The sequence below is a fragment of the Enoplosus armatus genome, chromosome 18 (genome assembly GCF_043641665.1).
Source record: "Enoplosus armatus isolate fEnoArm2 chromosome 18, fEnoArm2.hap1, whole genome shotgun sequence".
In the NCBI taxonomy this organism is placed as follows: Eukaryota; Metazoa; Chordata; class Actinopteri; order Centrarchiformes; family Enoplosidae; genus Enoplosus; species Enoplosus armatus.
This window is the reverse complement of record NC_092197.1, coordinates 8332335-8358655: the sequence shown is the minus strand read 5'-3', so window position 1 is coordinate 8358655 and position 26321 is coordinate 8332335. Positions and strand designations below refer to the sequence as shown.

The window sequence follows — 26321 nt, the reverse complement described above, 5'->3', positions numbered from 1 at the left end:
AAACTTAAAATGTTGTGCTTCACTTATTATTCAGGCCTGCCAGAATATTGGAAACTGGAAATATTATGTCATGGCATGGGTGTAAGTGTAATAATCATGATATTAGAAGTGTTTGTCATTATTAACAGTGATAAAAGTGGAATTGAACAATTTATTATTGTTATGAGAGAACTGAGATAAGTACTTAGAAAGTTTCCCGTTTGTCAATGAAAAACAGGAGCTGAATAAATATCTTTGTGTTTAAATAAATTATTTACATTCTTGATTCTTGGTTATGCAACCAAACTGGAAGTGAATCAAGACGTTTAGTCCGCCCTTTGTGCTTTGTTCCACCAAAGATTAGATTAGATTGGGAAATCCAATCCATTTATTGTGTAGTTCTCAGCACGTCTAGGACTCATTTTCCAATGTACTGAATGTGATGATACTTCTGAGCTGTAGAGGTCAGTGTTGCACATGAAATTTCCCAAACTTAAAAAGAGGAATTGATATGAGCAAACTTTATAACAGCTATCCTATTTATTATTTAGCCAAAACTACATAAAAAAAAACAACAAAAAAAACATCTGAAACATTTTATTAAAAGCATGAGGGGACATATTCATGTCCTCAAATGGAACATAAATACAAAATATATTTATATGTACAAATTATGGCAGAGACAAATAGAAGCGTACCAGGTACTTTCTAAAAATGTTAATTCACAAAAAACAGAAAATGAAAATTAACTTTAGCTTTCGTGTTGTTTATCAAAGATAGATGAATAAAACAGAACCTCGATGATCCCTCCTGGTTCAGAATATCTCTAAGTTTCATAAGCTTTGAGGTACAAAAATGAGGTATGCACTACTTCTGAATAAAAAGCAATCCCGTAGGTGAGGTCAAATACTTTTTGTACAGTACCATTAAACATGTGCTCTGTACAGCAAAAAGTTTCAAAGTCTTAGCCAATTAAAATTTCCTTCCTGCAGTTTGTACCCGTCTTGCCGATTTTGGAACTTTCATAGCAACAAATGGATAGAATTGTACACTGAGCTCTGCCTGATTGTACTGATGATACACTGAAATGACACTTGATGAAATACTTAGCAAACATCTCCACATTTATGGTATAAATTGGCAAAACTTTGTTGCTAAAACCAGAGGAAAGTTCTCAGAATCGTCATACTTGTACTTTATCGCAATATTATTATTACAATGTTGTCAAATATTCAAGAGTAGACTGCAGTCTGTATTTCACAGAAGTAATACAAGGTTTTGACCACAGGGAGGCAGCACACCAGCAGCACAACCTAGAATTAGTGCTTTAATATTGTTCATGGTATTAGATTCTTCAAAATATGACACCTTATCCATCTGTTTCTATTTCTATGTTAAGTAATAGTAATAATGGCAGTAAGCAGTCATCTGTTGTCAGATGTTGAGAACATTATGGGCAACAGATAGCATTACTTTAAAAGCTAAGCAGAAACACTAATCAGAGCTTGAAATATTACACAACTCTAATTTTGAATCTATAAAATATGCAGCTATTTCGTATCCTTTGCCCCATAACCTTAGTTACTGCATAGAGATGCATGAAGAGATGCATTTTTATAAATGCATTAAAAACATTTATGTGGAAAATCATATGCCACTTAGTCTGTCAAATTAAATGAATCATATCACTGTGTCTGAGCCAGAAAAAAGTGTGGTTACCAATCAGTGGAAAGTTCAAACTGACCAAAGCAGTTTGTTTAACACTGGACGGCCATCCCTAATACTGTTACTGCACAAATTACACCAGTTTTCTATGAGCGGTGGGAACCACAAAAATTGAATGATAAAAGCAGCATTGATCAGAGTATAATTAAATTGATACATTTTGTCGAAAATTCAATCATGTCTTTATAAAACTGGTTCAGATTTCAGTGCAAATCTGTCACTTCTCTGTTGATGCTTTCATCAACTCTGTTTCTATCATTAAATCTTTCCCACGACTCATCTCCACATTAACCGTCCACATTACACTTTATGCCCAACATGTGCTTCGACAAAACACATCTGACACCAGGGAATACAATCTTGAGTCTGAAAAAAATGCTGATTAAGGCATTAGATTGAGTACATATTACATGTTATCATGTTACCCCAAACTTAATTTCTTCTTCCCCACACCACCAAGCTTAAATTCTGCTCTTTTTCCTGTTGTATTTACACACATTTAGAACATAACACATCGGGCAACATTTGAGAGGGCGCCACCTATTGCACATGGAATTTGTCTTGTTATTAAAAAATCTTGTTAGTTCACCCTTCAGTGCTGTCTTTAAATGTTGGCTCTTCCTTCTTTTATTTCTTCCCCTTTTATTTTCTTTGACATGAAGTTGTGCAGCGTTATTCACCAAGTCCTAGCTGGAAAAACCACCAGGCGGCTCTGGATCAGGGGACGGTGGGTTGTCCTCGTCGTCTGTGGGCAGCTGGACGCGCTGCTCGTCCATACGCTTGGCCTGCACCCGCTGGATTAGACTGAAGAAGTCCTCATCAGGCACTGTGGGGGCGTGGGGGCCCGCTTCTGGTGGGGAGCACCGCTGATCATCAATCCTAGAGGACTACAGTCAGAAAGATGAATACATTTAGAGTGTAGAGAAATGCTTGACATGGTGTAAAGAGACTCATTAAACAGAATTATTGGGGCAACTTCTTCTATTTCCTATACAACAATCTCCAAAGTCTATAAGACTAATTATTAAAAATCTAATCATCTGTGAATTGTGGCCTTACCTGGCACTTGATAAGCATGTTGAAGAAGTCATCGCTGGGTTCTTGATGATCTCCCTCACCCACCAGGTGTCCCAGATTGTTGTGGGTGATCCTCAGGCCTGGAAGGTTACCAACATTAACCCGCTGGTCATCAAGGCGCCGGCTCTGAGAACTAGCAATCAAATCAAACAGCTCCTCAGTCTGGGGGGAAGTGGTAATTGCAGGATCTAGGAGAAGAGAAAAGAGAGAAGAGCCAAATATGTTTGATGCTCTCAGGTTTTTAAAAAGGAGTTCAGTGTCCTTACAATATCCCATAAAGGACTAAACAGATATGTGAATACTGTTCTCAACCAACCTATCATCTCGTTCAGGGATGGCACGGAGTTCGCAGCACCTTCTCCATTGTCTCCGTTCTGTGGCTCATCAAGATGGCAGCGCTGGTCATCCATGCGGCTGCTCTGGAACTTGCTAAGGAGGTCAAAGAAGCAGTCTTCATCGGAGGGGTCACGGCCCAGCTTCTGAAAGAAAAACAACGTTAGTAAATTAGTAAAACCCACTTATCTCTTTCCTTTGTTTATTTACTTCTACTGGAATCAAGACTTCCTTACATCTTTAGGTGATCAAATATTCATTACCAATTATACGGATATTGTCTTGTCTGTTAATATTACTTCTACATCCGGAGAAACTTGATGAGCAGATAAAATAACCAAACTCGATGCCAGTGTGAGTTGCATGAGGATTTTCAACATGGCCAGCGTGTGGAAGAGAAAAATAATCTGATTAACTCACAAGGGATGGCCTTCCTGGTGAGACTGCCTTGGCCTAGATACTGAAGGTGGTTCAATATCATAAAATGTCATGTATTTAAGTAAAATGGCCCACATAGTGGTAGCCTGTAAAATCATATGTAAGTATCAACAGACACAGCTGTAGCCGGCATAGACTGCTGAGAATGTTTATGCATGTTGATCATCTATAACTTGAATATGACAGAATATTAATATATGTGTTGTCACTTTGTACTACTTGTCTATTTAGTTAGTTTCTTCACCTAATAAAGCAAAAGAGTCATTGGTTTCAGGTTCAGTTGGCAGTGCTGGAAGTGAGCATATAGCTCTAATCAATGATCAGATGATCAATGATTCAACCACTGATTGACTAAATGCTATTTATGTGTTAGATCCTCACAGCTAGTCAGTGGACAGCGGACAGTGCTCCTTCCACTGTTTGTTTTGAGATAATACCAAAAGGTGCTCTCTCACATCATACTGAATGATGCTGTCTCTCCCAGTGTCACAGTCTATCTCATGTGTGTTTAAGCTTTGCAACTGAAGTGGATAATGTATGCATAAAAAATGTTTTAGCGACAAATGCACTGAGCCAGCAAAGCAGATGTGGAATTTATTGTGTTTGACCAGTGCTACTGAAATGTTTTGCCAATCAGATAGCAACGTTATGATACTGAATGAGAACTATTCTCCTGGACAGCAGCAATAAAAATGAGACGTACACAATAACGCTGAGCCAAAATAAAAATGAAGCTGATGGTCCACTGTGAAATGACCTGAGAACATATGAAACTGCCAACAAACTAATTCAGCTACCGGATAAAAGCAAAAAAACAAGCTTTCAGCTTTAAAAAAATAATAAACTTAAAGTACTACAATAGGCTTAATTGTCCTTCCTCCATCTTTTTCTACTAATATCTAGATAACCCCGCAGAACTGTTGCAAACTGACTCGGCAAACCTAACCAGATAAATAATTAAAACTGCCTCTTGGAACAGGTTCCTGATGAACTTTAATAATCAATAGTTTTGTTTAGCATCACGCATCTCAAAGCGAGGAGTCAAAATCACTATAACTTTCAAATGAACCAAGAACATCTTTCAACTAGTTAAAATAAAGTTACCCATGTTGAAAAGAAAAAGGCAGATTGTTTAAGCATTAAAAAGTGATCAACTTAAGAGTTACTATAAAATTGACATAAAAGACAACACATGCAAGAATTAAAGTCATCATTTCTTAAATTCTTTCACGACAAACAAAAAATGATGCAACACTATACAGGTCAGTTCACAGCGGAATATCAAAGTGGCATATGGTTTGGTATTGATGTGTCTTCTCAAACATTAAACTGAGCGTTAATTAACTAAACTAACGATGGATTAGGACTCAAGACATCTCACGCGTCAGTAAAAATGAACGACAATCACTATATTGCAAAAGCAATAAACATCAACAAAATGCCCCAAAGCGAGTTAATGGGAGACCAACAGATCAAAAACAGTCTGATAGTGTCCGCATTATAAAAGCTTTGTGAATATACTTCTCTCTCCCGCCTTAATGATCAAGCCCATAATAACAATTCAGCAATCAACATTCACAATTAAAAGTATGTATCACCGAGCCAGAATAAGGTATGACACCTTTGACAGCAACTAGTGGATGTTAAGTTAAAATCACTTTGCCTTACAGCGAGATGTGAAGTAGGTCAGCGTCAGCAGTCTGATTTCACTCAGCTCTATTCAAGGAATCTTTTCTTTTCTATTGCAACTTTTGTGTTAGAAAAATCAAAGTACGCTTAAGACAAAACAGAACTTTTACTATTTATCAGGAAAAGTTACTTTACTTACAATGCATCGGCTCCAGTAAAATATCCACACATACAGTAAAAACACGCAAACTGTAAATACATACGCAATCACATTTGTCAAAAATCTAAAAGGAAAATAAAGATGATAACCTTGAAGTTGTTATTCAGGCTGTACAACATAAATAAAACATCTTACCAGCAGCACGTCGTCTTTGTCCTCTATCTATCCCACTCTCTCTCTCTCTCTCTCTCATTTCTCTCTGAAACACGCCTGACTCACACCTCCTTTTCCCCTACTTTCACCCACCACTTCACATCACTCTCTCTGCTGTACTCGACTCCCTCCCTCTAATTTCCTCTCCTCTCTATTCCAGCCCTCTGTTGAATATCTACCATCCACTCCCTCCTCCTCTCTGTCTCCCTCTCTTTTTTCTTTCTGTCTCACTCTCTCTCACTCTCTCTGTGGCTGTCCTGCAGGCCATTTTTGTCCCGTTCACCCACTGTGGGAAAACAACTCATTATGGGAAGCAGGGGGGTTGACCCTGTAGGGATCTGTGATCAAGGTCACATTATCAGCAGAGAGGGAGAGGTGGGGGGGGGGGCATGGGTGCAGGGGTACAGTTATGAGTAAATGGCATGCCCACAATGGCAGCCAGCAGGGATCAACTACCCTCAAATGACAAAAACCACCAATGTTAGCACTCAGTTCTTCAAAAACTCACATGACAAAGCTCTATAATATACCATTGATAATTTCTAACACGCACATAAAAAAATCTTTCACGTGACTGTGATGTATTTGCTCTTTGCACACTAATCAACTGTGACTTATAGCAGTTTCTGTCCTTGGCCCCATGGTCTCTGTGTGGATATCCTCACTTCCCTCTCTGTATTGTCTAATTAATCAAGTAGGCCAAAGGGACAGAACAAGAGAGAAAGGTTGTTCGTGAAAGAGAGAGGGGGAGTGAGTGTGTGAATGGAGGAGAATAAAGGGCAGTTCTTCCTATTATTTATTATATCACAGTTGTGACTTCATATATATATATATATATATATATTATTAAGTATATTGATCATACTTAATAAACTAGGATTAACTAGCTTTACTCTGAAATACAAGAACAACGCTGTGTCTTTATTTCCATGTCTTCTACGTATACCAACGTTTTGCCTAGGACATGCAGCTTTAACTTCAATTTGTATGTATGTAACCATCCACTGGATATTTAAAATGTGTCAACAGGAGACGGCATTTTCAATCCACTCGTGGAGCTAACTTAAGCTTAATCAGCTAGGTAGCTACAGCTGGTAAAATCTGCTAGCAACAGTTGTCATTTTAGCCAACAAATCGATATGGTCGAAAGCTCCAGAAAAAGCGAGTAAGTAGTGGATTGTTTACAAGTGCAAGTCCAATGGAAAGTTTGAACATCTACAGTTCCATTACGACAGAGTTAACTCCATCGGCTGATGATGACCATGTGACACAGTCCAAAGCTACGAAACATGTGAGTTAGTGGACCTTGAGTTGAGAATGTTTTGTCAACTATATACTGTGTGTCATTACAGCCCCCAGGCCGTTGAGTCAATCCTCATAGACATGCATCAGTCAATCTATAAAATCGAACAACTAACCTAAAGCAGATTGATTTCCTTTGCATTGCATTGATATCGTTATTGACCAATAAGATGTTTGTAGGTTGTTGCACCCAAACATGATTTCGACACGTTCATAAGAAATAACAGAACTGTGAACATTCTGATGGCAAAACTAATCATTTGATGGTTGGTGCACCATTTATGTGACGATACATCCTAAAGCCTTCACAAGGTGGCTTTTTCTCTGATTTCTAGCTTCAGGAAATAGTGGCAGAGACACGACCGGCCAAGAGATCAGCAGATTTGAAAAAGGGTATGCTTCAATGTCATCAGGATTACCAACATTTAGCTCTGGATGCTATTTCTAGGACCTTGTGATGAACAATCATCATGCAGCACAGTAATTTTCACTTTCTTTCTAGCATGCCAGCTTGCTGATTACAACAATTAGCGTTGTCACAGAAACAAGGCATTATTAGGTGCTGTGGGGACACAGGATCTTAGGGATACCACAGCTGCAAAACGGCATATTCATTAAGAATCTAGTTCATAGCAAATGGAGCACTGTTGGCATTTAATGAGAAGACACCTTTACACAGTATCTGACTTCTTACATCATACTATATATCCTCATGGGAAATTAAGGGAAATGTTCCCAATTTAATCTCTCTAATTTCTCTCATTTTCTCTTTAAAGCAGAAGCCCTGAAGAGATTTTGGACAGGGGATGAACAGACGAGAATGGAAAAAGAAGTTAAGCGAATTCAGCAGTCAGCGTTTCAGGTCCCCTTGATGCTTTCTATGATAAAAATTACACCCATCTCTGCTCAGGTGGGCTCTCAGTGATTGAATTAAAAAGGTGGGCATATCGTGGATTTACAGCGAATGTGAACTAGTGACTGATATTACACATTTTGGTGGGCTGCTTAAACCTCTGAGGCATGAGGAAATTTAGAGCTTCAGCAGGATTTTATTTTTCTGTTGTCAGCAAAAAATGAAGGGGAAAAATACCTATATTTAATCAACTAAAGCTGCAATAAGTCTCTAAAACTGAGGAGTATTTGAATTTTGACACTTGCTTTACTGGAAACTGGACACTGTTATGAGTGGTGTCAGAGAGTGCAAAACTTACATTTCATAATCTCAGTTTCAGTAGTTATACCTAAATTCCAAATGATTGAACAATATGGGAAAACCTTTTTCAGAATAGGCTACTATGCAACACTTCAGAGGAGTGAAGTGTCAAAAATTATGAGACTAAAGCCAAAAATAGATGTTTACAAGAATCTTTGAAGGAACCAACATTTTGGAAAATACGCTTTCCTGCCAAGAGCTAGATGAGAAGATCGATACCACCAACATGGCTAGCTTAGCTTAGCATAAAGGCTTGAAACGGGGTAACATCAAGCCTGGCTCTGTGCAGAGGTATGCTTACACCTGGCACCACATAAGGAACATAATTGGGTCAGAGTAAGAAGCTAAGAAAGAGAAAATAAAAAATAAAGCTACAGCTACTCACAGGCACTGGAGGCGGGACTTGCACAGTGATGTCATCAGTGTCTACAGGAGAGTCCAACCACGGCCTTTCATCTGATGACTGACTGTCGGGATATCCTTTTCTTTTACCTGGCTGCGACAGCTGACTCTTGGATCTCCTGGGTATACTTTCCAAGTCTTGGTTCTCACCATTCTGCAGTAAAAGAACATATTGTTAGAGAGAGACTGATAACTCTTTGGGGAGAGGTGTGTGGGTCACACTTCTCCCTGGAGTGTCGCACTGAAATGTGAGAAAGAGAAATCACCTTATCTGAAGAGTACTTCCACAGTTCTACACTGTCCATGCTGTTTCTCTTGGTGAATTTGGGTCTTGCTCCTACAGAGAAAAATACACAAGTAAATAAACATTGCTACATAACTTATTACATATCATTAAAACAAAATATCTCACAACTGTAGAATCTCTCAAACAGTTTAGTCTAAACGGCGCTCTTTGTATTTTCCCTGCAGCAGCCTATCATGTCAGCATTGGTCCCGTGATGCTCGGTGTGGAGGTTTAGGCAGACAACCGAGCAAACAATCTGAATAAGAGTCTGTTTGCCAGCAATGCACCAGAGAGGGAAATGTAGGACATGGGTGTGAGTTTCTGCCTGGAGGAGGGCTCATGAAAGCAAACACACAAATTCCAGGGTGACTGTACAGATAAAGATGTGAGTTGAGGGGAATCTATAATAATAATAATAATAATAATAATCAATTTCAATATTTAAGAATGATGTTGAAAACAGACTTTAGAAACAAATCGTCTTCTTGAGACTGGGGGCAAAGACAAGAATCTTCATCTTACCCCAAAACTGTACACACCCTTTGCTTTCTCTCACATTTAACCTTAGTTCAGACATAACACAGACTGTCTGTCTGTTATGTCTGTCTCACCTTAAGTTAATTTTACATTTAAATGGCCACCTTGTGTACACACACAGTATTCCAGTGAGCTTACTCAAGCCCACACGTTATTTTTTTCAAACATTGAAGTTAAAAGAGCAGAATCTAAAAATAATTTAGAAATAGATGTTAAAGTCTGTTATCTCTAGTTTAAAGGTGATGGATACATCAACATTTACTGAACTCCTCAGTCCAGTTTCTACATTTAACCCCTGATATAAGCAATTTCCTAGAGATTGGTGGTCGTTACTTTTTGTTCCCATTTCTGTGAAATGGGAGGGCAAGTACAGCTCCAAGACAGCTTCCCCAAACCACAGTTTGCAGAGTGCAAATAGACAGGTCTCTTTTTTACACTCACATTCAAACACACACACACAGTTGGGCATTTTCATCTGCCACACCCTTTCCCTTGTCATGTCTAAGGACACGGAGTAACAGGCTTGCACAACGTTAAGGAAATCAGGTTACATAAGTGCATGTAAAACACTGGTGGAATAAAAAACAATGACCCAAAGTGAACTAAAGTCTGCAATTGAGTCACTATTTCATTGCAAAGTCAGTGAGGGCACCAGAAGATTCTTTTGTTTGTTTTGTTTGCAATACTAAACCTATGGTTGTAATTTTAACATTCTACATACAAAATCTACAGCAAAACAAATCATAAAGAGAATCATACAGCATTCAATTTACAGTAAACCTAAACTCAGTGGACCTATGACACCAGATTCAAGTGTTATGTACAAACTAAACTATTACTTTATAAGGACATTGTACTTGTCCAATGGGTCCACATTTCCCAGATTCTAATGCTCACATTGTCTAATGCACACAATATACCTGACAAATAGATTTAATTGATAGCTTTTCACAATATGCGATAAAAGCTCTTCAGTAACACTAAAGGACAAAGACCTTAATTCTGTCACATTTAGACTGATAAGTGTAAAATAAAGTGACGCTGTCTACATATCGCTTTATTTGAACAACTATAATTAGTATGAACGGTGACAATGGCATGTTTTAATGACATAGTAATAATAAGAGGTTTCCAGGGTCATTCCATTACTAGCATAAAATAGAGAGTATATAACAAACATATAGTCAATTAAGGGCTCTCTTAAATCAGACTCTCCCACTCTGTGAATTTGTATGTGTGTGTGTGTATATTTTTGTTTAAAGGAATAGTTCAACATTTGAGGGGAAACAGCTAGCTTGACGATGATCGAAGGTAACAAAATGTGCCTTCCAGCACCTCTAAAGCTCACCAAATCACATATTACATCTCACATAAAAGCTAAGAAGAACTTTAAATGTCACCTTGCATCTCAAACTCTGAACTGGAGGGTGAAAGGTCGCTCTCATTGACCCCCAGGGCCTCCATCAGCTGCTCCACATTCAGTCTGGCTGTCAGCTCCCCATTTCTGTCTCCAATCTGAGAAAGAAATTCAGAAACAGAGCCAGATGGGCCAAATTAGGTTGAATGCAAGAAGCCTTAACTTTACCAAAAGGTGCATTTATTTTTAGAATGACTATGTTTGTAAAAATGTCTCACTTCTTTAGAGATGTCCAGGTGCTTTCGGGCATAGTGGAGAGCTTGTTTGTGGTTTGCTAAAGACACGTATGCATTTCCCAGACTCCAGCAGGCACGGCCCTCACCAACTCTAATGAGACATGAACATACAGACAAGTGTTAGATAAACTATTCCTGCGCTCATTCATGTTTGTGTGTATGCATTAGATGTCGCTCATGCTCATTGTACCTATCAGTAAGCTCCTGGGCTATGTATAGGTGTTTCAGGTGGTAGTCTATGGCCCTCTCATACTGTTGCAAAAGAGTGTAGGTGTTTCCAAGGCTGTAACAGGCCTGAGCCTCCATCACCTGGTCCCTCAGCTGCCTGGAAAGCTGCAAAGTTTTCCTATAGACAAGTGAGAGAAGGAAACATTGAAGATGTAGAGGGTAACAAAGGACAAAGAAGGAGGTGCAGTACTTTTTCTGTATTTTAAGAGTTCAGTCACATTTTCACATTTGCAGAAATTGGTTCACTTCACCTTCCCTCCACTAGATGTCAGACTCCCTCTTTCCTCACCTGTAATACTCCGTGGCTGTGTTGAACTGGCCCAGGAATATCAGGGCATTGCCTAAATTACTGTAGGCTCGCCGTTCTGCCGCTTTGTCCCCAAATTCTTTGGCTATGGATAATCGCTGTGAATGACAGAGCAGAAGGTCAAACCAAATATACAAACAATATTTTCAATCTGCCTCGTAATTATTAATTCTCATGTCTTGTCATTTTACCTTACTTGGCCTTTTTTTGTTCTCAGTGTACAAGTAGAGGCAATTACACAAGTTGCAAGTTGCAAGCTCTGTGGGTCACATGATTCCATGAAAAGATGTGCTGCTGCAGCAGTGGTGCATCAAATCAGCTCCTCCGATTCAATTTAAAAGCAGCCTGCTCCCCTACATGGCGCACTGATAGCTTTGTAATGGGAAAGAGAGGTGAGACTGGCTTTTCCTATGAGGAAACAAGTGGTTTACAATGGAGAGTGACAGATAACATGGGGAGAGAGAGCCTGACGCCATGACTGCAAGGGATTCACCAAGAAACCAATTTCCTGCATTTTCTTTTCTATGAGAGGCCATCAGTGTCTGCACACTGTGTGTTGGTTCAGTGTGAGGTGGATCGAGATCCACTGAAAAAGGTGGTATTTACTCACAAAAAAAGCTAGGACTAGCATGACTAGCCATGTAGCACTAGCATTCCACAAGAAAATAATACAGATTTTGATCAAACACTATATTGTTTTAGTCTTCATGCCTGTCCTTGCACTCACTGCCACCCATGCCATCTCTTCTACTTATTAAATCAGACTGTGACTTGTCTCACAGTAACAAAAGTAATACCTTCTTGAATGAGAGGTCAGTCTCCCCTTCGCTCTCAAACTGGCTGTGCATTGACGAGTCTTCCTGTTTTGCATGTAAAGCTTTAGTCAGACTGAAGCCTGTGCAAGGCAAATCTAGGTAAGACCTTCTCTCAACAAGAAGCAAATGCATATAGCCTGCTTCTTTACTGAAATGAACAGCCGTGTATTGTTAGTGCACCTATAAACTAAAAGCTAAAAGGAATGCTAACATGTTTAATCAGAATGCAACAGTAAGTCAAATTTTGTAACAACCACCTGCTTCTGGGCAGGACATGACAGAAGCACACGAACACACACACACACAAACACACACACACACACACACACACACAGGAGGCTGAACAGGACGACTACCACGCCCTGCATATGTATCATGTGATACTGTGGCTGCATGGAGGACACCCAAAGATCCCTGGCTGGGATGTCATGGCCACACACCATGTGCGCAAGACACTAAAACACCCCCAAACCACATCTTAATACACATTAAGGTTTATGTAGTGGGAAAATAAAACGCATCCCTTCCTCACCCTGAAGAGTTTATTTTAGGTCACAGGTATTAGGTACAGGCCCTTTGACCCTAGCAAAGGACCATGGCCTTCTCTACGTGTTCTCAGTGGTGTATTTTCAGCAGTCCATAATCATCATTTATTGTGGCCTTGTTCCCTACAAGGTGATGACTGTCAAAGAGAGTATGTCTGACAAATGTTCACATCCTTTTGCGGTACATGCTGTATAAAAACTCTGAGATGCAGTATGGTCAGCCGGGCAGGAGCAATTGAGTTGCTGTCGGGGCCGTCCGACGTGAATAAAACCACAAGAACTACTCCCTTGTTGCCAGTCTTCTGTTTTTCCTAAAATTCCCACAATAGTTTACACATGTTAATGGTTTGGACGAGGCAAACCAAACATACTGTACATAAAACAGGAAGACGTGTTTAGGTTTATGATCACAGTATTTGTAAGACCTGCTCTAAATAAGGGAAGATGAAAGAATTGTATAAAATTTTTTGATGACAAAACTGCACTGTGTCTCTTGATTTGTATTTCCACTCCCATCAAGTGCATTCCAGTGCAATATCATGCCGCACCACAAAAGCACTATATGTGCAAAGTGAACGACCTTGTGTCGGAAGCAAAGTCAGGGTGTTGCTCTGGCGACGCACTGGCTGATAACTCTTATCTATGCAATGGTAGTCTTAATATGATGCTGGTAAACATTGTGAATCTCACCTGACGGTGGAACTTGATAGCTTCAACAAAGTTTCCCAGCAGATAGTGGGTGTTGCCCAAGTTCCCGTAGGCCCTCCCCTGAGCAGCTCGGTCTCCAAGTTCTTTGACCAAACACAAGTTCATCCTGCAGAGACAAGTACACACCAATTTAGTAGCAGTATGTACATGATGTTTAAGTAAATTGTTAATATATGCATGTTATCAATTTTATTCATTTTATTTGCCCATCCCTATAAATCTATAAATGTTGTTGTAAAACAAACCCGTTTATTATGATTACTTATAACACATATTTGCATATGATAATAAAAATGATTAATTGAGCCTTTGATATGCACCTTGTATTCACGTATGAATCCTATCTTTCACCTCTGACAGTTTCTCAATTTCATGTTAATTGCTCCATTGTTTAAAAATTGGCTTTAATAGGGCCTAGATAATTGCCCTGTCAGATGAGCTATTATTATGTGTTATTATGTTTTATTCATCCAGGCAACACCAAATGTGCATGCTATTTTTCAGCTCCAGCCTGCTTCAAATTCATGGAGCTACACACATTCCCACCAGTGAGTTGCCTTATTCTAGTGCACCACTTTTTCTGCATTTTGCTCCACATAAGCTTTAACTTAAAATTGTTCTCATCTCAACACTGATCCTGAACACTGACACACATAAACCATAAAAAAAAAAGTGTAATGTATTTGCTCTTATTTCCTGATTTATTCAGTAGGTTTCCCATTTTTTGCAGAGCCACTCCAAATTGATATTAACTGCATTCAATTTCCTTTAAATGTCATTGAGAGTCTACCTGAGACCAATACAACAGGAAGCCCATGATTTAGAAAGAAATGAAGTATATTTAGATAAACCTGCTAAACTATGAAGTTCAAAGAACTGTACACAGAATTCAGACAATAGCGTGGAGATAAAATATGTGTATAATATTTCGTAGTTGAGAGTGAACACATTCTACACAAAAGGCTGTTGTCCAACCAAACTGAGCAACCCAAGGACAAATCTGCAGAGCTCTTTAGCTGCGAGGGAAGATCTTGTGAAAAGAAGAGCAGTCGGTGTAGTATTTCACAGGAGGCAGATTGGCCTGAAGGAACTGCTTTAAATAGGGAGGCAAACATGAGCCTGGATTTTGCCAGAAGGCATGTGAAACACAGAGCACAGAGTAAATTATTCTGTGGTCTCATAAAAATAAACCGAAATATTCAGCAACAATATAAAGTAACATTGTGTTGAAGACTCATCAATTCTCACAGCATCCTGGTTGTAAAGTATGACAGTGGCAGTATTATCTTGGGTTGCTTTTAAGCATCAGGGAGTGAGGGGATTGTGATAATAAATGGAATAATGAATATTGGCAAATTCAAGTAAATGTTATGAGTGAGCAAGACATAGCCAAATCAAGTCTGGACTACTTCGTGACAAGAATTGCAGCCAAAAACATGACTGGAAATCTGTGTACTGTCTTACAGTTTGCTTTTTTTCCCTCTCACAGATGCTCTCTGTCCACCGTCCAATTTAGCAGTAATTAAAATTAAATCTGCATGCAACAATAACACACAAAAAAAACACAAATCCAGATGTGCCATGCAGGCACAGATGTATTCAAGAATAGCCGAAGGGGTAACAACCACAAAATGCTGTTAAACTCACTTGTCTAGGCTACCACTGTGCTTTAGATTTTCTGTTGTATGTTTTCATTACGCAACAATACATACTCATAAAAGCCAGTAGCCCTTTGCAGCGTGTCTCTGACGTCGGGAGGCAGGTCCCCTGGCTCCTGGGTGCAGCCCCATAACTGCTGTTTGCCCTTCGCATGAAACACGTTCCCTACATTATACAGTGCTCTGGCCTCTCCAACCTACGAGGTATAAAAATACAGTATACACATGTAAAATGTCTCAAATATTAAATCAAGATTCTGCAGGACAGGTTTCATGTGGTCCAAGGAGCAAATAAACAATATTAGCAACAAACTTCTGAATGTATTGTAGCTTTTTGATGACCTTTAAGGCTATAAAAAAAAAACATGCTTGTTACCTTGTCGCCCTGCTCTTGAGAGATATCCAGATGTCTTTGACAGCACACAACAGCCTCATCAAAGCGTCCCAAAACCTTTAATGTGTTACCAAGGTTGCCACTGGCCTTTCCTTCTCCAATTCTGTCTCCTATTGTTCTGAGAAAGTACGGAAACCCCTTTTTGAGTGGTGGGAGCAAATATTCATGTCATTTAGTTAAACAATAGCCATTAAGGCACTGTAACAAGATTTAATAGTGGCAGATGCTGTATAGAACATTTTTAATTGGTTGCTTACTTCCTAGGACCAGGGCCCCGGTGAGACCGTAATGTAACAAGGTAAATCTCCCCTGGGTACTTGATCGCTTCCCTGCTGAAGTACCAGCTGCACTCACTGCAGGGGACCGGATTACTCATACAAACTAAATATCCAGCTGGTCGTTGTCGACTGTTACTATATGAAAGTCCCCTCACTTTTTCTTGGAATTTTCATTGTTTAATTCGTTGTCAGCAAAATAAAATCTCTGATGCTCTTTAGGCATCTAATAAAGTAAAACAAAATCTGTCAGGGGTGGTAACTTGAATTGTTCTATCCTGCGTCTGAATATCAAATAGCAGAATCATTAGCATATCATTCCTCTTATATATATAAAACTCATATATATATATAACTCATATTGCATAAATGAGCTGACTGCAGTGATATGAATAACTATCACCCAGCTTCAAAGCTTTGAAATGATTAAACCATTATCAGAACACAACTAAGAGGATTCCTTTTTAATTGAAGAAGAAGTACCTCTCTGGTTCTCTCAGGTTAATCATTTATATCCTTAAAAGAACATTTGTTCCAGCACCTATTCTCACAAAACTCAAAACAAGTAAAGGCAACTTGACACCAATTTTTACTAGGCAGTGGGTAGCAGCTATTAAAAAGGTGCAATGCTCACCTGGCCAAAGTAAGGTCATGTTTGTGGTATTCCAGGGCTTTGCCATACTCCTTGAGGTAGAAGTAGGCATTGCCCAGTTGGCTGTAGATGGCACTGAGGGTCTTCAGGTCTTCTGTGCCGACCTGCACGGCTGCCTCAAAAAACGCTGTTCCCCCTTTAAAGTCCCCTGCCTTGCACAGCCGCTCTCCTTCCAAAGCCAACTCCAAGCAGGAAGCCTCCATCCTGAATGGTGCACACACAGGTTTACACATACATGCAGGAGACCGGGACAGAAAACAGTATTGAGCACCATCGGAGATAGAGCAATGTATAGTAATATGAACATTTATTACAGTGGCTGTGCAACATCGGTGAGGAACAAATTGCCAGTATCACCATGACAACAAGGTCTGTAGTCATATCTGTGGACTGTTGCCTTAGCAACTGAGTCTAAGGCTCTAAGATGAGCACCTTGAAAAGGTGTTGCACTTTTCACTCATTAAGGGTCAGCCTGTTCTGATTTATAAAGACATCCAGTTCTCTTGCATCATTGGTTGGCTATATCAAGCTGATAAAGCTTTCCACACTTTTGGAGTGTAAGAGATGCAGAGATTGCATTTTGTGTATAGTAATGCTTTCTATATAAAATTAGCTGAATTACATTATTGTTCATCATCCATATGAACATGGAAAAATCAGCAAATCAATAATGTACCGTTGCTGTGTCAACACGTGATGATCTCCCCTACATCGCAAAGCTGAAATATAACAGAAGCAACATGTTCCAGAAATAACTATCAAAAGGGAAGTCAAGAGGAGTCTTCCTATAATTTCTACAATACACTGGTTACCATGGCAACTGCTGGATCAATGACATTGACTCAGGGAAGGACTATTAACGTTGTGTCTATTGACTAACTTCCCTGTTGTTTCAATCAAATTAACTAAGGTATTTGTTGGAATCTATTTTAATAATTTCCGAAGTAAGCATCTTACGGATATAAGCTGCTGTGTACAATATAGAGACAAATAATCATGTATTAAAATACTGATGTATCAAAAGGTGTGTGTGGTCACAAGAAATGTAAGTGTGCTGCCATGGGGTCCTTTCAAATGAATTTTGCACACACAAAGCTCAGTCACGAGAAGCACAACAAGGCCTCGTCAGTGAGTCGTATCCAGAAAGTACACATCCAAGATTCATTGTATAATCCAGGATAAACTAAAGACCAGCCCATTCTAAATTCCAGATATGGTACTAGAATGTAGATTTAAGCAAGGATTATCCTTGAACCTAATCTGTTTTACAAATGGCACCCAAACGTATAGCAAAAACGATGTGTACCATGTGAAGTTTCACCAACAGGTTCAGTCAAAAAAGTGTTGTTCATTTATGTCATTGGTGCTTTCAAAACAACACTTTACGTCCTCCACCCGTTTACACTAAGTTTGTCTCTGGGGCTTTTCACACACACAAGCAACAAAATGACAACAGAACTAGTCCTTGTTGTAGCAGTACCTGTGTTTTTGCTTGGTTCGTGTTTTGTCCACGTACACCTGTAGCTCCAAGTGTAAAGGTCTTAGCATAGCTTGAGGTCGGGGTCCATGATGGACCAGTCTACACATAGCTCTCTCTGCTCCAGTCAGAGGACAAGGCTCAGATGCCATGAGGGCAACAAGAAAACTATGTCAAAATAGATTGAGAAATGAGCAACTCTGTACATAGAGATTAGAGTTAATTCAAGCAGTGCACTTTTAGTGATATCAGCTGATATAGCTTATTGAGATGAAATTTCTAGTTTCCAAGTCCATATTGTCCATGTAATTACCCCATAAGAATCCACAATGTCAGCAATGTTGCAGCAAAACTGGACAAAATCCAACTGGAATTTCTACACAGAGTCCCAGACCAGCCAAGAGTCACATCTGCTGTTCAAGTCCTTGAGAACGTTCCAAAAACTGACTTGTGAACCCTCTACTCCCATAACCAAGCCAGTCAGGAGGGAATTGTAATAAAATCCCAAGAAAGAGCAGTTCCAGTTACAACTGTATTTCTTAGCAAAATCATGTTGATTTAAAAAGTCTACAGAGGGCATGTTCCACTAATCCAACTGAATTTAATCAAGATGTTGAGATGTCCTTTGCTGTTATGTCATTCAGTTCTTCATTCAAAATGTGTGTCCTCTCTTTTGATCCTCTTCAACCTGTCCTCAGCTGTGACAGAGAAATCCATTGTTCTGCCTGACCATTACAAGTCACGCTTTAAAACGAGGGAGGGTGTAATGTGGGGGACAGTCTGAGTGAGAGCAGGGGGACAGTCAGTGACGAAGAAGCGAGTGCAATACCACTGCCCCGATGAGAGACTGAAAGGAAGGGTGAGAGAGAGAGAGAGAGAGAGACAATCGCTAATCCAGGGACCTGCACCTCCTTGGTAGAGACCACACAGTGCACTGATTGGCCCAGACTAATCCAACTGTCTGCTGACACTGGCAGAAACATTATTAGGTCACCAGCCAAGACAATAAGACTGTGAGTAAAGAGGAGGTAGGGGACCTATAAATGTCAAGTCTGTGAGTGCATACTTGTATGGATGAGAACTCTTAATTTAGGTTCATGTTTGTCTGTTTTTCTTAGTAAAAATCTTTAAATGTTGTATTTTGATTCTAACTTTACACAACAAATAATGTAGCAACTACTATGAGACTTGCATGATGTTTGAATTGCATGCAGATTCTTCATTGAGTAAATGGGTTACTGGGGTTGATTAAGTTGATTTTAGCTGGGTGGATACACAACTTTTAAAGTAAATATCCTATGATGGCCTTCACACCTCCCACTGTCCTTTATTTCCACACAACCAAGAGCAATGTTGTATGTGGAAAATCCACTCAAAATTGGTGAGCATAATGACGTGTCTTCGCAGAAAGCGTTTCAGTCGTCCATCTCACGCCCGTCTGACAGAACAGATACGCTCCTGTTTTAATCAATCCAGCTGTCTACACAGGCCACGTAATGGAAATGTTTTTTTCAGCTGCCAAAATGGGGGTGACCCACACTCAATACTGTGCCTGAACACATCCTGCGTAGACAAACGCAGAGCACTGAAGCTGCTGCGTGCTGCTCAAGCTATGCCTCCTGTGTAGACACGGTGTAAGGCCATGGAAACATCATACATGTACTGACAAGTTTGCCACGGAAGTGTAATAACATTAACAATGGCTCTGTTCCATTTAGGTGCGTCATTAAGCCACAACTGCATGCACAATACCCAGGTCCTTCCACTGAAATATCTAAATGGAAAGCACCAATCATTTTATTGGTTAGGCCTACACTTGCTATGACATGCAAATGCCTGCCAGGAAAAAGGTGTATTGAACTAAGGTGGTGTACCATTATCAAACAACAAAATCTAAACATACTGACATTTATGTGAAAAAAACATTGCATTTTTTTTAACCACAATATCGGAATAAATTGAGTATTTCATTACTCTTAGGAGAAGCCACTATTTTGCCTGCTTCTAGACATATCCTTGTCAATTAGCTTCGTTGACAGACAGCATGGCCATCTTCTCTCTGTCACTTACAGTGCACACATCATCTCAATACCAGAGTTACCCCTTTGACCACAGTAGGCCTTTCTCATAGCAGACATTTTGACTTGTCACAGTAAGAAAAAGCACAGGTGTTACTAATAACATTAACAGTAACCAATATAACAGTAATAATAATAATAACTGTTATATTTCCAAAACAAACCTTTTGCCCTTGAAAGTGACTCTCCATGACAGCATCCACCAGGTGTTTTTCTTTCTTTTTTTTTCCTGATGCAAGATACATGTATTTCATCTCACAGTACATATTGTCATATTGGTCCAACCTATAACTCTCTCAATCTGGTTTAGACAGCAAAGCTTTGTGTGACAACCTAACAAATACAAACATTATATGAAGTCATAAAACTACTACTACTAGAGCAACTGAAGTGGCTGTTTTTTAGGGCAAGGACAAACATTAAGCCATCTGAACCATTCAGCCCCCTCATTCAAAGGGTGATCTGAAGTGACCGAACTGTCTCCCTTGCTCATAACAAATGAATCTTGCTGTTGTTGGTGCAACATACCCAAGCCCTAGGGCAAAAGTACTCCAAGCAGCTGGGCTGGCAATAACAGACGAAAGTCATCACTCTGGAAAGTGGATGGAACTGGTTTCCACTGTAGATAAAAGTCCTTTAAAATGTGCAAGGTCATCTCCTTGGCATTAAACAAGACAGACTTAAAATAGCAACAACTACTTCTACAGTGGGGAAAACCCTCCACCACTGAAATCCTTCAGTGGGGAAAAAGTGCAGAAATGTTGATAATTCCTTTAACTATCTCTGAACAAGTCATCAAAAGGAGGGAACACAAAGTTGTAGATCACAACTCTTCAGTGCAAACAGGAAAGGGGAGCAGGCACTAATAGCAGTAACCAGAGGGATGAAAGGTACAAGGTCAATACAGGTACAAAGGATCACAGAGGGAATATATTCATAATCCTATCCATGATGTAGAAGACATTAAATGTGGCTAACCAGTCAGCTGTAATCACTTTTTCCCTTCGATTTGCACCAGTGGTATGACACTGAGCAAGCCTAATGCTGCTCCCAAGGTTTCAGCATGTCCTCAGGAACCTCACAGATGTACTAGAGGCAAAGGAGATGTTGTCTCCTTTGCTTTTCATACAATCACCTTTGTCTGACAATAACAGGAGTAAACACACAAATGGCCATGAGGAGAATTTTCATGATTGGCAAGGACTGTGTCTTGTGCGGTGCCTGATGGAAGGAGTACAGGACGGAGGTAGTATACAATACAAAGACAAAGGTGAGGAGGAAGACATAAGGATACTGAGTCCAGCTGCAGATGGTGCAGGCGCCTCTGGAAACCCCGACCGAGTTGTAAAACCCTGAATTGTAAAACAGATTGTGGAAAGAGGGTGTAGCCTTAAGAACGTCTGCCGACATGGTTAAATAATTTAAGTTGTGTAGTTGTAAAGTTAGAGGCCACAATACATCATCATTCATCTTGATCAAAGTCAGTAAAGTAAAAGTACTGCATGAGAGCGAGGGTAACTGACAGACAGAAAGAAAGATAAAAGAAAAAGAGACAAAGAGTGACAAAAAGACACTTATGGACAAATGAACAGCAAGACAAAGGCAAAAAAAATATTATTCTCCATGAGAAAGTGACTTTCATTCTTGCAATCTTTGTGGTTGGCATAAGAATGGATCTGTGCAGTACAGTCTGCCGTTCTCTCCTCTGATGATTACCACTCTAATTGGTCTGTTTGGGAGACACTCATCCCATAATAGCCTGCCTGTGGTCTAAGAGAGACAGTCTCCCAGTGTTGTTACCATGGTAGCAGAGAGCACACGTAACATGCTGGACAGGTTTCAGGGAGTAAGTTAAGGAGGTAGAAGTGAGAAGTTTGTGTATAAGCCGAACGAGCTATGCCATGTCTAAGGTTTGTTCTTTCAGTGGAAAACAGCATAATTTAAACAATGAACCTTTGTCATGAATCATCATGAATCACAACTTATTCATTGTTGATATAAAAAGAGAAGAGAAGAGAAGATCATGTTCTTCAGCCATAGAAAGGTTATACTGCCAAAGATAACTGAAATAAAAAGAGGGAGACAAACTTAAGGCTAGGGTTAGGTTTGGAGTTCTTGATCATTTGAGACATTACCTATTTCCAGCTTCTCAAACGTGAGGATTTTCTGCTTTTGTTTGTTTTAGAGTTGCAACAATTAATTAATTAATCAAGCAAAAATGCAAAACATTTACTGGCTCTAGCTTCTCAAATATTTGGATTTGATGGTTTTATTGTTCACAGATAGTAAACAGAATATCTTTGGGTTTTGGACTGTTGGTGGAATGAGACAAGCTATCAAAATATATCACCCTGGACGGTGGTATATTTAAAAGACATTTCCCCTATTGTCTGACATCTATGATAGAGAAAACCATTAATCAATTAATTAATTGGCAGATTAATCGATCATGAAAATTATCTATAGCAGCCCCAGATACAACTTTTACAAAAAAAATAGTTAACAAATGCTGCAATATACACCTGCTTCATACTGTACAACACCTCTTCCATTAAGTTTTTATATGAATGAAAACACAAGTCAGCATTGGCCATGACGCCATCTTGGAAATGCACAAAATATTAAAACTCCACTCACATATGAAATCATGAAACATGATGATGTCTAAATTATTGGAATGGCACACTATCATCAACATGACTGTGTAACAGCCTTGACTAATATTCAGTATTGTATTGTTGTATCTAATGTATTCACTTCACAAAGTACATACTGTATATACAGTACATACAAAAACATAATACACCCAACTTTTGTCAGATATATTTAGGGGAGCAGAATAACCCATAAAGGTATATAAATCATAATGAATAGTACAATTTTGAATGTTAATTAATGTTCAGATATAACCTGAATATGAGATCTGACCCAATTAAAGCCTGATGATCAAATTTCACTGAAATGTATTTCTTCATAAAAGTAAGCAACATTTTCTACATTTTTTTTCTTCCTTTATTCACAGATCCTCAGTCCATATTCACGGTTCTACATTACTGTCCCCATTATTCTTGGCTTAGCTAAGAAACTCTGTGCTCAGAGTAGTAATCCAGCCATAATTACAGAGTGCCACGGCTAGTTGTCAGGGAAACCAAAGAGAAACTCTCTAGGAATGTTTTTCCTCTTGCAGTGCATGTCTCATTCAGTTAGAGCAGAGCTTTCTCCTTCTTTTTCTTCTGATTCTCTGGCAAAACTGCATTTTTCATTTTCCGCGATTCAGTTTCTCTTAACCCTGTTGTCTGCAGCAATATTAATGGGGCAGTATCATGTAATACGGTCCTGGAAAACATTGAGAGAAAATAACACAGCATAACAGAATAATTGTAATATTCCTAGAGGTTTGTGATTTCCCAAATTGGTTAAGTGGAGGTAGGATGCAGCATGTGCCTTAAAAATGTGTCAATTTAAATTTAGCTTAAAAAGTCATCAGTACTGAAAAATAATTTCTGTAGAGTAGTTTAAGCTTTGAAATACTTCTTTCAGAGTTGCTTCTATCCATGGCTTAACATTGTTCTCCTTTTGGCAATATCCAATTAACAGAATTAATGTCTGGAACCAAAAGTCCTAACATTACACAAGCATTTTACTGGAATTGTTTGTTGATAGAGACTCGACAGATAATATAATCTTGTGTATGTCCTTTTAAGCTACAGACAAAAAAAGCATACACACGCACACACAAATATACCCTCATTGGACAAAGGTCATGTATTGTCTTTATAAAATAGAGGGAAAGCAATGGGGGAGGGGGGGTAGACCTGACCATATGATCATAACCAGCACTGTAAGTCACGATGTATTTATCTTTGTGTGAGTGTGAGTGTGTTTGTCAAAACAACCTTGCAGGATTTTTGAATGTCACTTCACAACTCAACACTTAACATTCCTTGCAATCCGCTGTGTGTCACAGACACTGGACTCCAAATAAAAGGGGGGTGGGGGGGCGTAATGTCGCAATATGGTTTTACACAAAAACAGTGTGAAGAATTTCAGCACAGTAAATGTGTTTGCTCAAAGTGTATTACACTATTGTAACTTCTATATGTCCAACACAAACAAAACAGCAAGCTATTATTTCTACATTCTCTATTTGACTTGCAGCACTCCCCTCAAACCATTCCCTTGGAAAATGTTAACATGCAGCTATTAGATACAGAATTTCCCTAAATTCACGCATAATCCGTGGGTAGTATATCTGATTTATTCTACTTGACTGGAGGCACCCTAATATTATCAGTGTTATAATGATCAGTAATTTTCAAAATATAAAACAGAGATGCATCATTCTCACAAGTTTTACCAAAATCTGATCAGTGGTGTTTTCAGATATGGCATGACACAAGGGTAATCACATAAAACTATCCCATGAGCCAAAATGTGTGACTGTCAAGATGCATTAATAAGTGGAGCTGAAACGATTAGTCAGAGTCAACTTTTTTGATAGGTGATTAATCTTTTCAGTCATTTTTCAAGCAAAACTGCCCAATGTGTTTTGCTTTCAACTTCTCAAAAGTGAGGATTTTATGCTTTTCTCTGTAAAATATGATAGTAAACTGAATATATTTCAGTTTTGGACTCTTGGTCTAATAAAACAATGGATCTCAATAGTCATAATAGGCCTTTTCCACTCCTCTTTTATAGGCAAACAAGTAATAAATTCATCAGGAAAATATCTACAATAGTTGCAGCCCTAGAAATGAGTAGTATAAAAAAAACAGTCTATGTTAACTGTCAAAACTGAATAGCCACAAACTGGTTTATGGCATGCAAATATCGCAATGATACAGATAATAGTGAGGCAAGGAAAGATAGAACATTTGCATATGAGGGGGAACATGGTTATCACATATACACCAGGAAGTCTATGCAAATACATGGTTAAACCGGTAACATCTTGGCAGATAATGCTACAAAAATCCATCTTCCCACACAATAGGTGTGTGCATGTTTCACCCATTTGATCTCCTGACCCTGTACATACATGGTGTCATTCTACACCCACATAGCACGTTTAAACCAAAAGCCATGTGTAACTTACTGTCAAAGTGTCCAACCTGGACACAGACACTCCTTGCTACAGTATATTCCTCCTACTTCCACATCTTATGAGGCTCCTCTCAGTCTGTACATTCCAGCCACAGCAGCTCAATGACCCGAGCCAGGAATGAGGCTTGGATCTGGGCTCTGGCTGCAACTGTGGCTGGGTCTTGAGCTTTAAATCAGTGAAAGCTGGCTGGTCAAGTTCCGCCTGCCTGGCTCCTCCTTAGTAAGCAAAGCCTTGAGCTGGCAGCCTCTATTATTCTCTATTATTCTCCCTCCTTTCTGTCCCTCCAGGCGCTCCCTATCGTCTCTCCTTTCTCTTTATCCTGACAGACTTATTGAAGGACAGGCAACAAAGCTGCCCCCCCCTCCCTTTTTTTGCCGATGTGCCCCCCCTAGGGTCCTACCTTGAGTGCAGCCTCTTGCTGGCCAGATCCTGGTCCACACCGTTAGCAGCCGACTGAGCCATAGAACCGCTGCTAATCTGCCTGCCTCCTAGCTTGCTTCCTCCCGCTATGAGGCCCCTTCACTATTATTTCCTCCAGAGGCAGCTACCCTTTTCTTCTTCCTTGAGCCGTTCCGCTTCTCTGTCACTCCCTCCCCCTTTTTTTCTCTCGTTCTTTGCCACTGTGTCTTCCTCTCCCTCCCCTCTGCTCTCATACACCACAGCAATGGCAGCTGCTGAGGAAGTGAGGTATTGTGCAAATAAACCATAAAAACACACAGCTCCTCCCCCGAAACGACGTCACAGGCTGGGGAGTTGTTAAAGCGTGAGAGCGTTGAACGTGCTGGCTGCTGAGGAAGTGCTAACTGTGTGTGTGTTTTACATGTGAAACAATGTATGTTTATTCTCTTAATGTTGATTTTCTCAATGTTTTGTTGTTGTCTCTTATTCAAAATGTTTTTTTTCTTTCTATTTTTAAAGAGTAACTGCTGCTGAAAAGCGGCCCTTCCTGTTGAAAGTTTCCAGCTGGTGTTACCTCTGACCACACCACAGATGGGTGTGGTTGGGTGTGGTCAGAGGTGTGCTCTCACCTGTGCCCAGCAAGGTCAGAAGTTTCAGGGGGTATTAATTACCCTGTAAGGATTTTCATTTACAGCCAGTCTAGCAGTGTATCTAGTACCATTACAACATACTTT

General features: G+C 39.5%; 1 protein-coding gene across 1 annotated transcript; it reads right to left on the bottom strand.

Moving 5' to 3' along the window:
* Window positions 1-561: 561 nt before the first annotated feature.
* gpsm1b (G protein signaling modulator 1b) lies at window positions 562-25679 on the bottom strand. The gene is made up of 14 exons (XM_070924330.1): window positions 25589-25679; window positions 16512-16733; window positions 15585-15720; window positions 15263-15405; window positions 13533-13656; window positions 11465-11580; window positions 11138-11293; window positions 10930-11038; window positions 10695-10809; window positions 8738-8808; window positions 8455-8625; window positions 3098-3260; window positions 2764-2969; window positions 562-2591 (listed from the first exon to the last, which is right to left on the bottom strand). Exons 1-14 carry the CDS (start codon window positions 25648-25650, stop codon window positions 2391-2393), a joined length of 1995 nt encoding a protein of 664 aa, XP_070780431.1. The 5' UTR covers window positions 25651-25679; the 3' UTR covers window positions 562-2390.
* Between the last annotated feature and the right edge of the window lie 642 nt (window positions 25680-26321).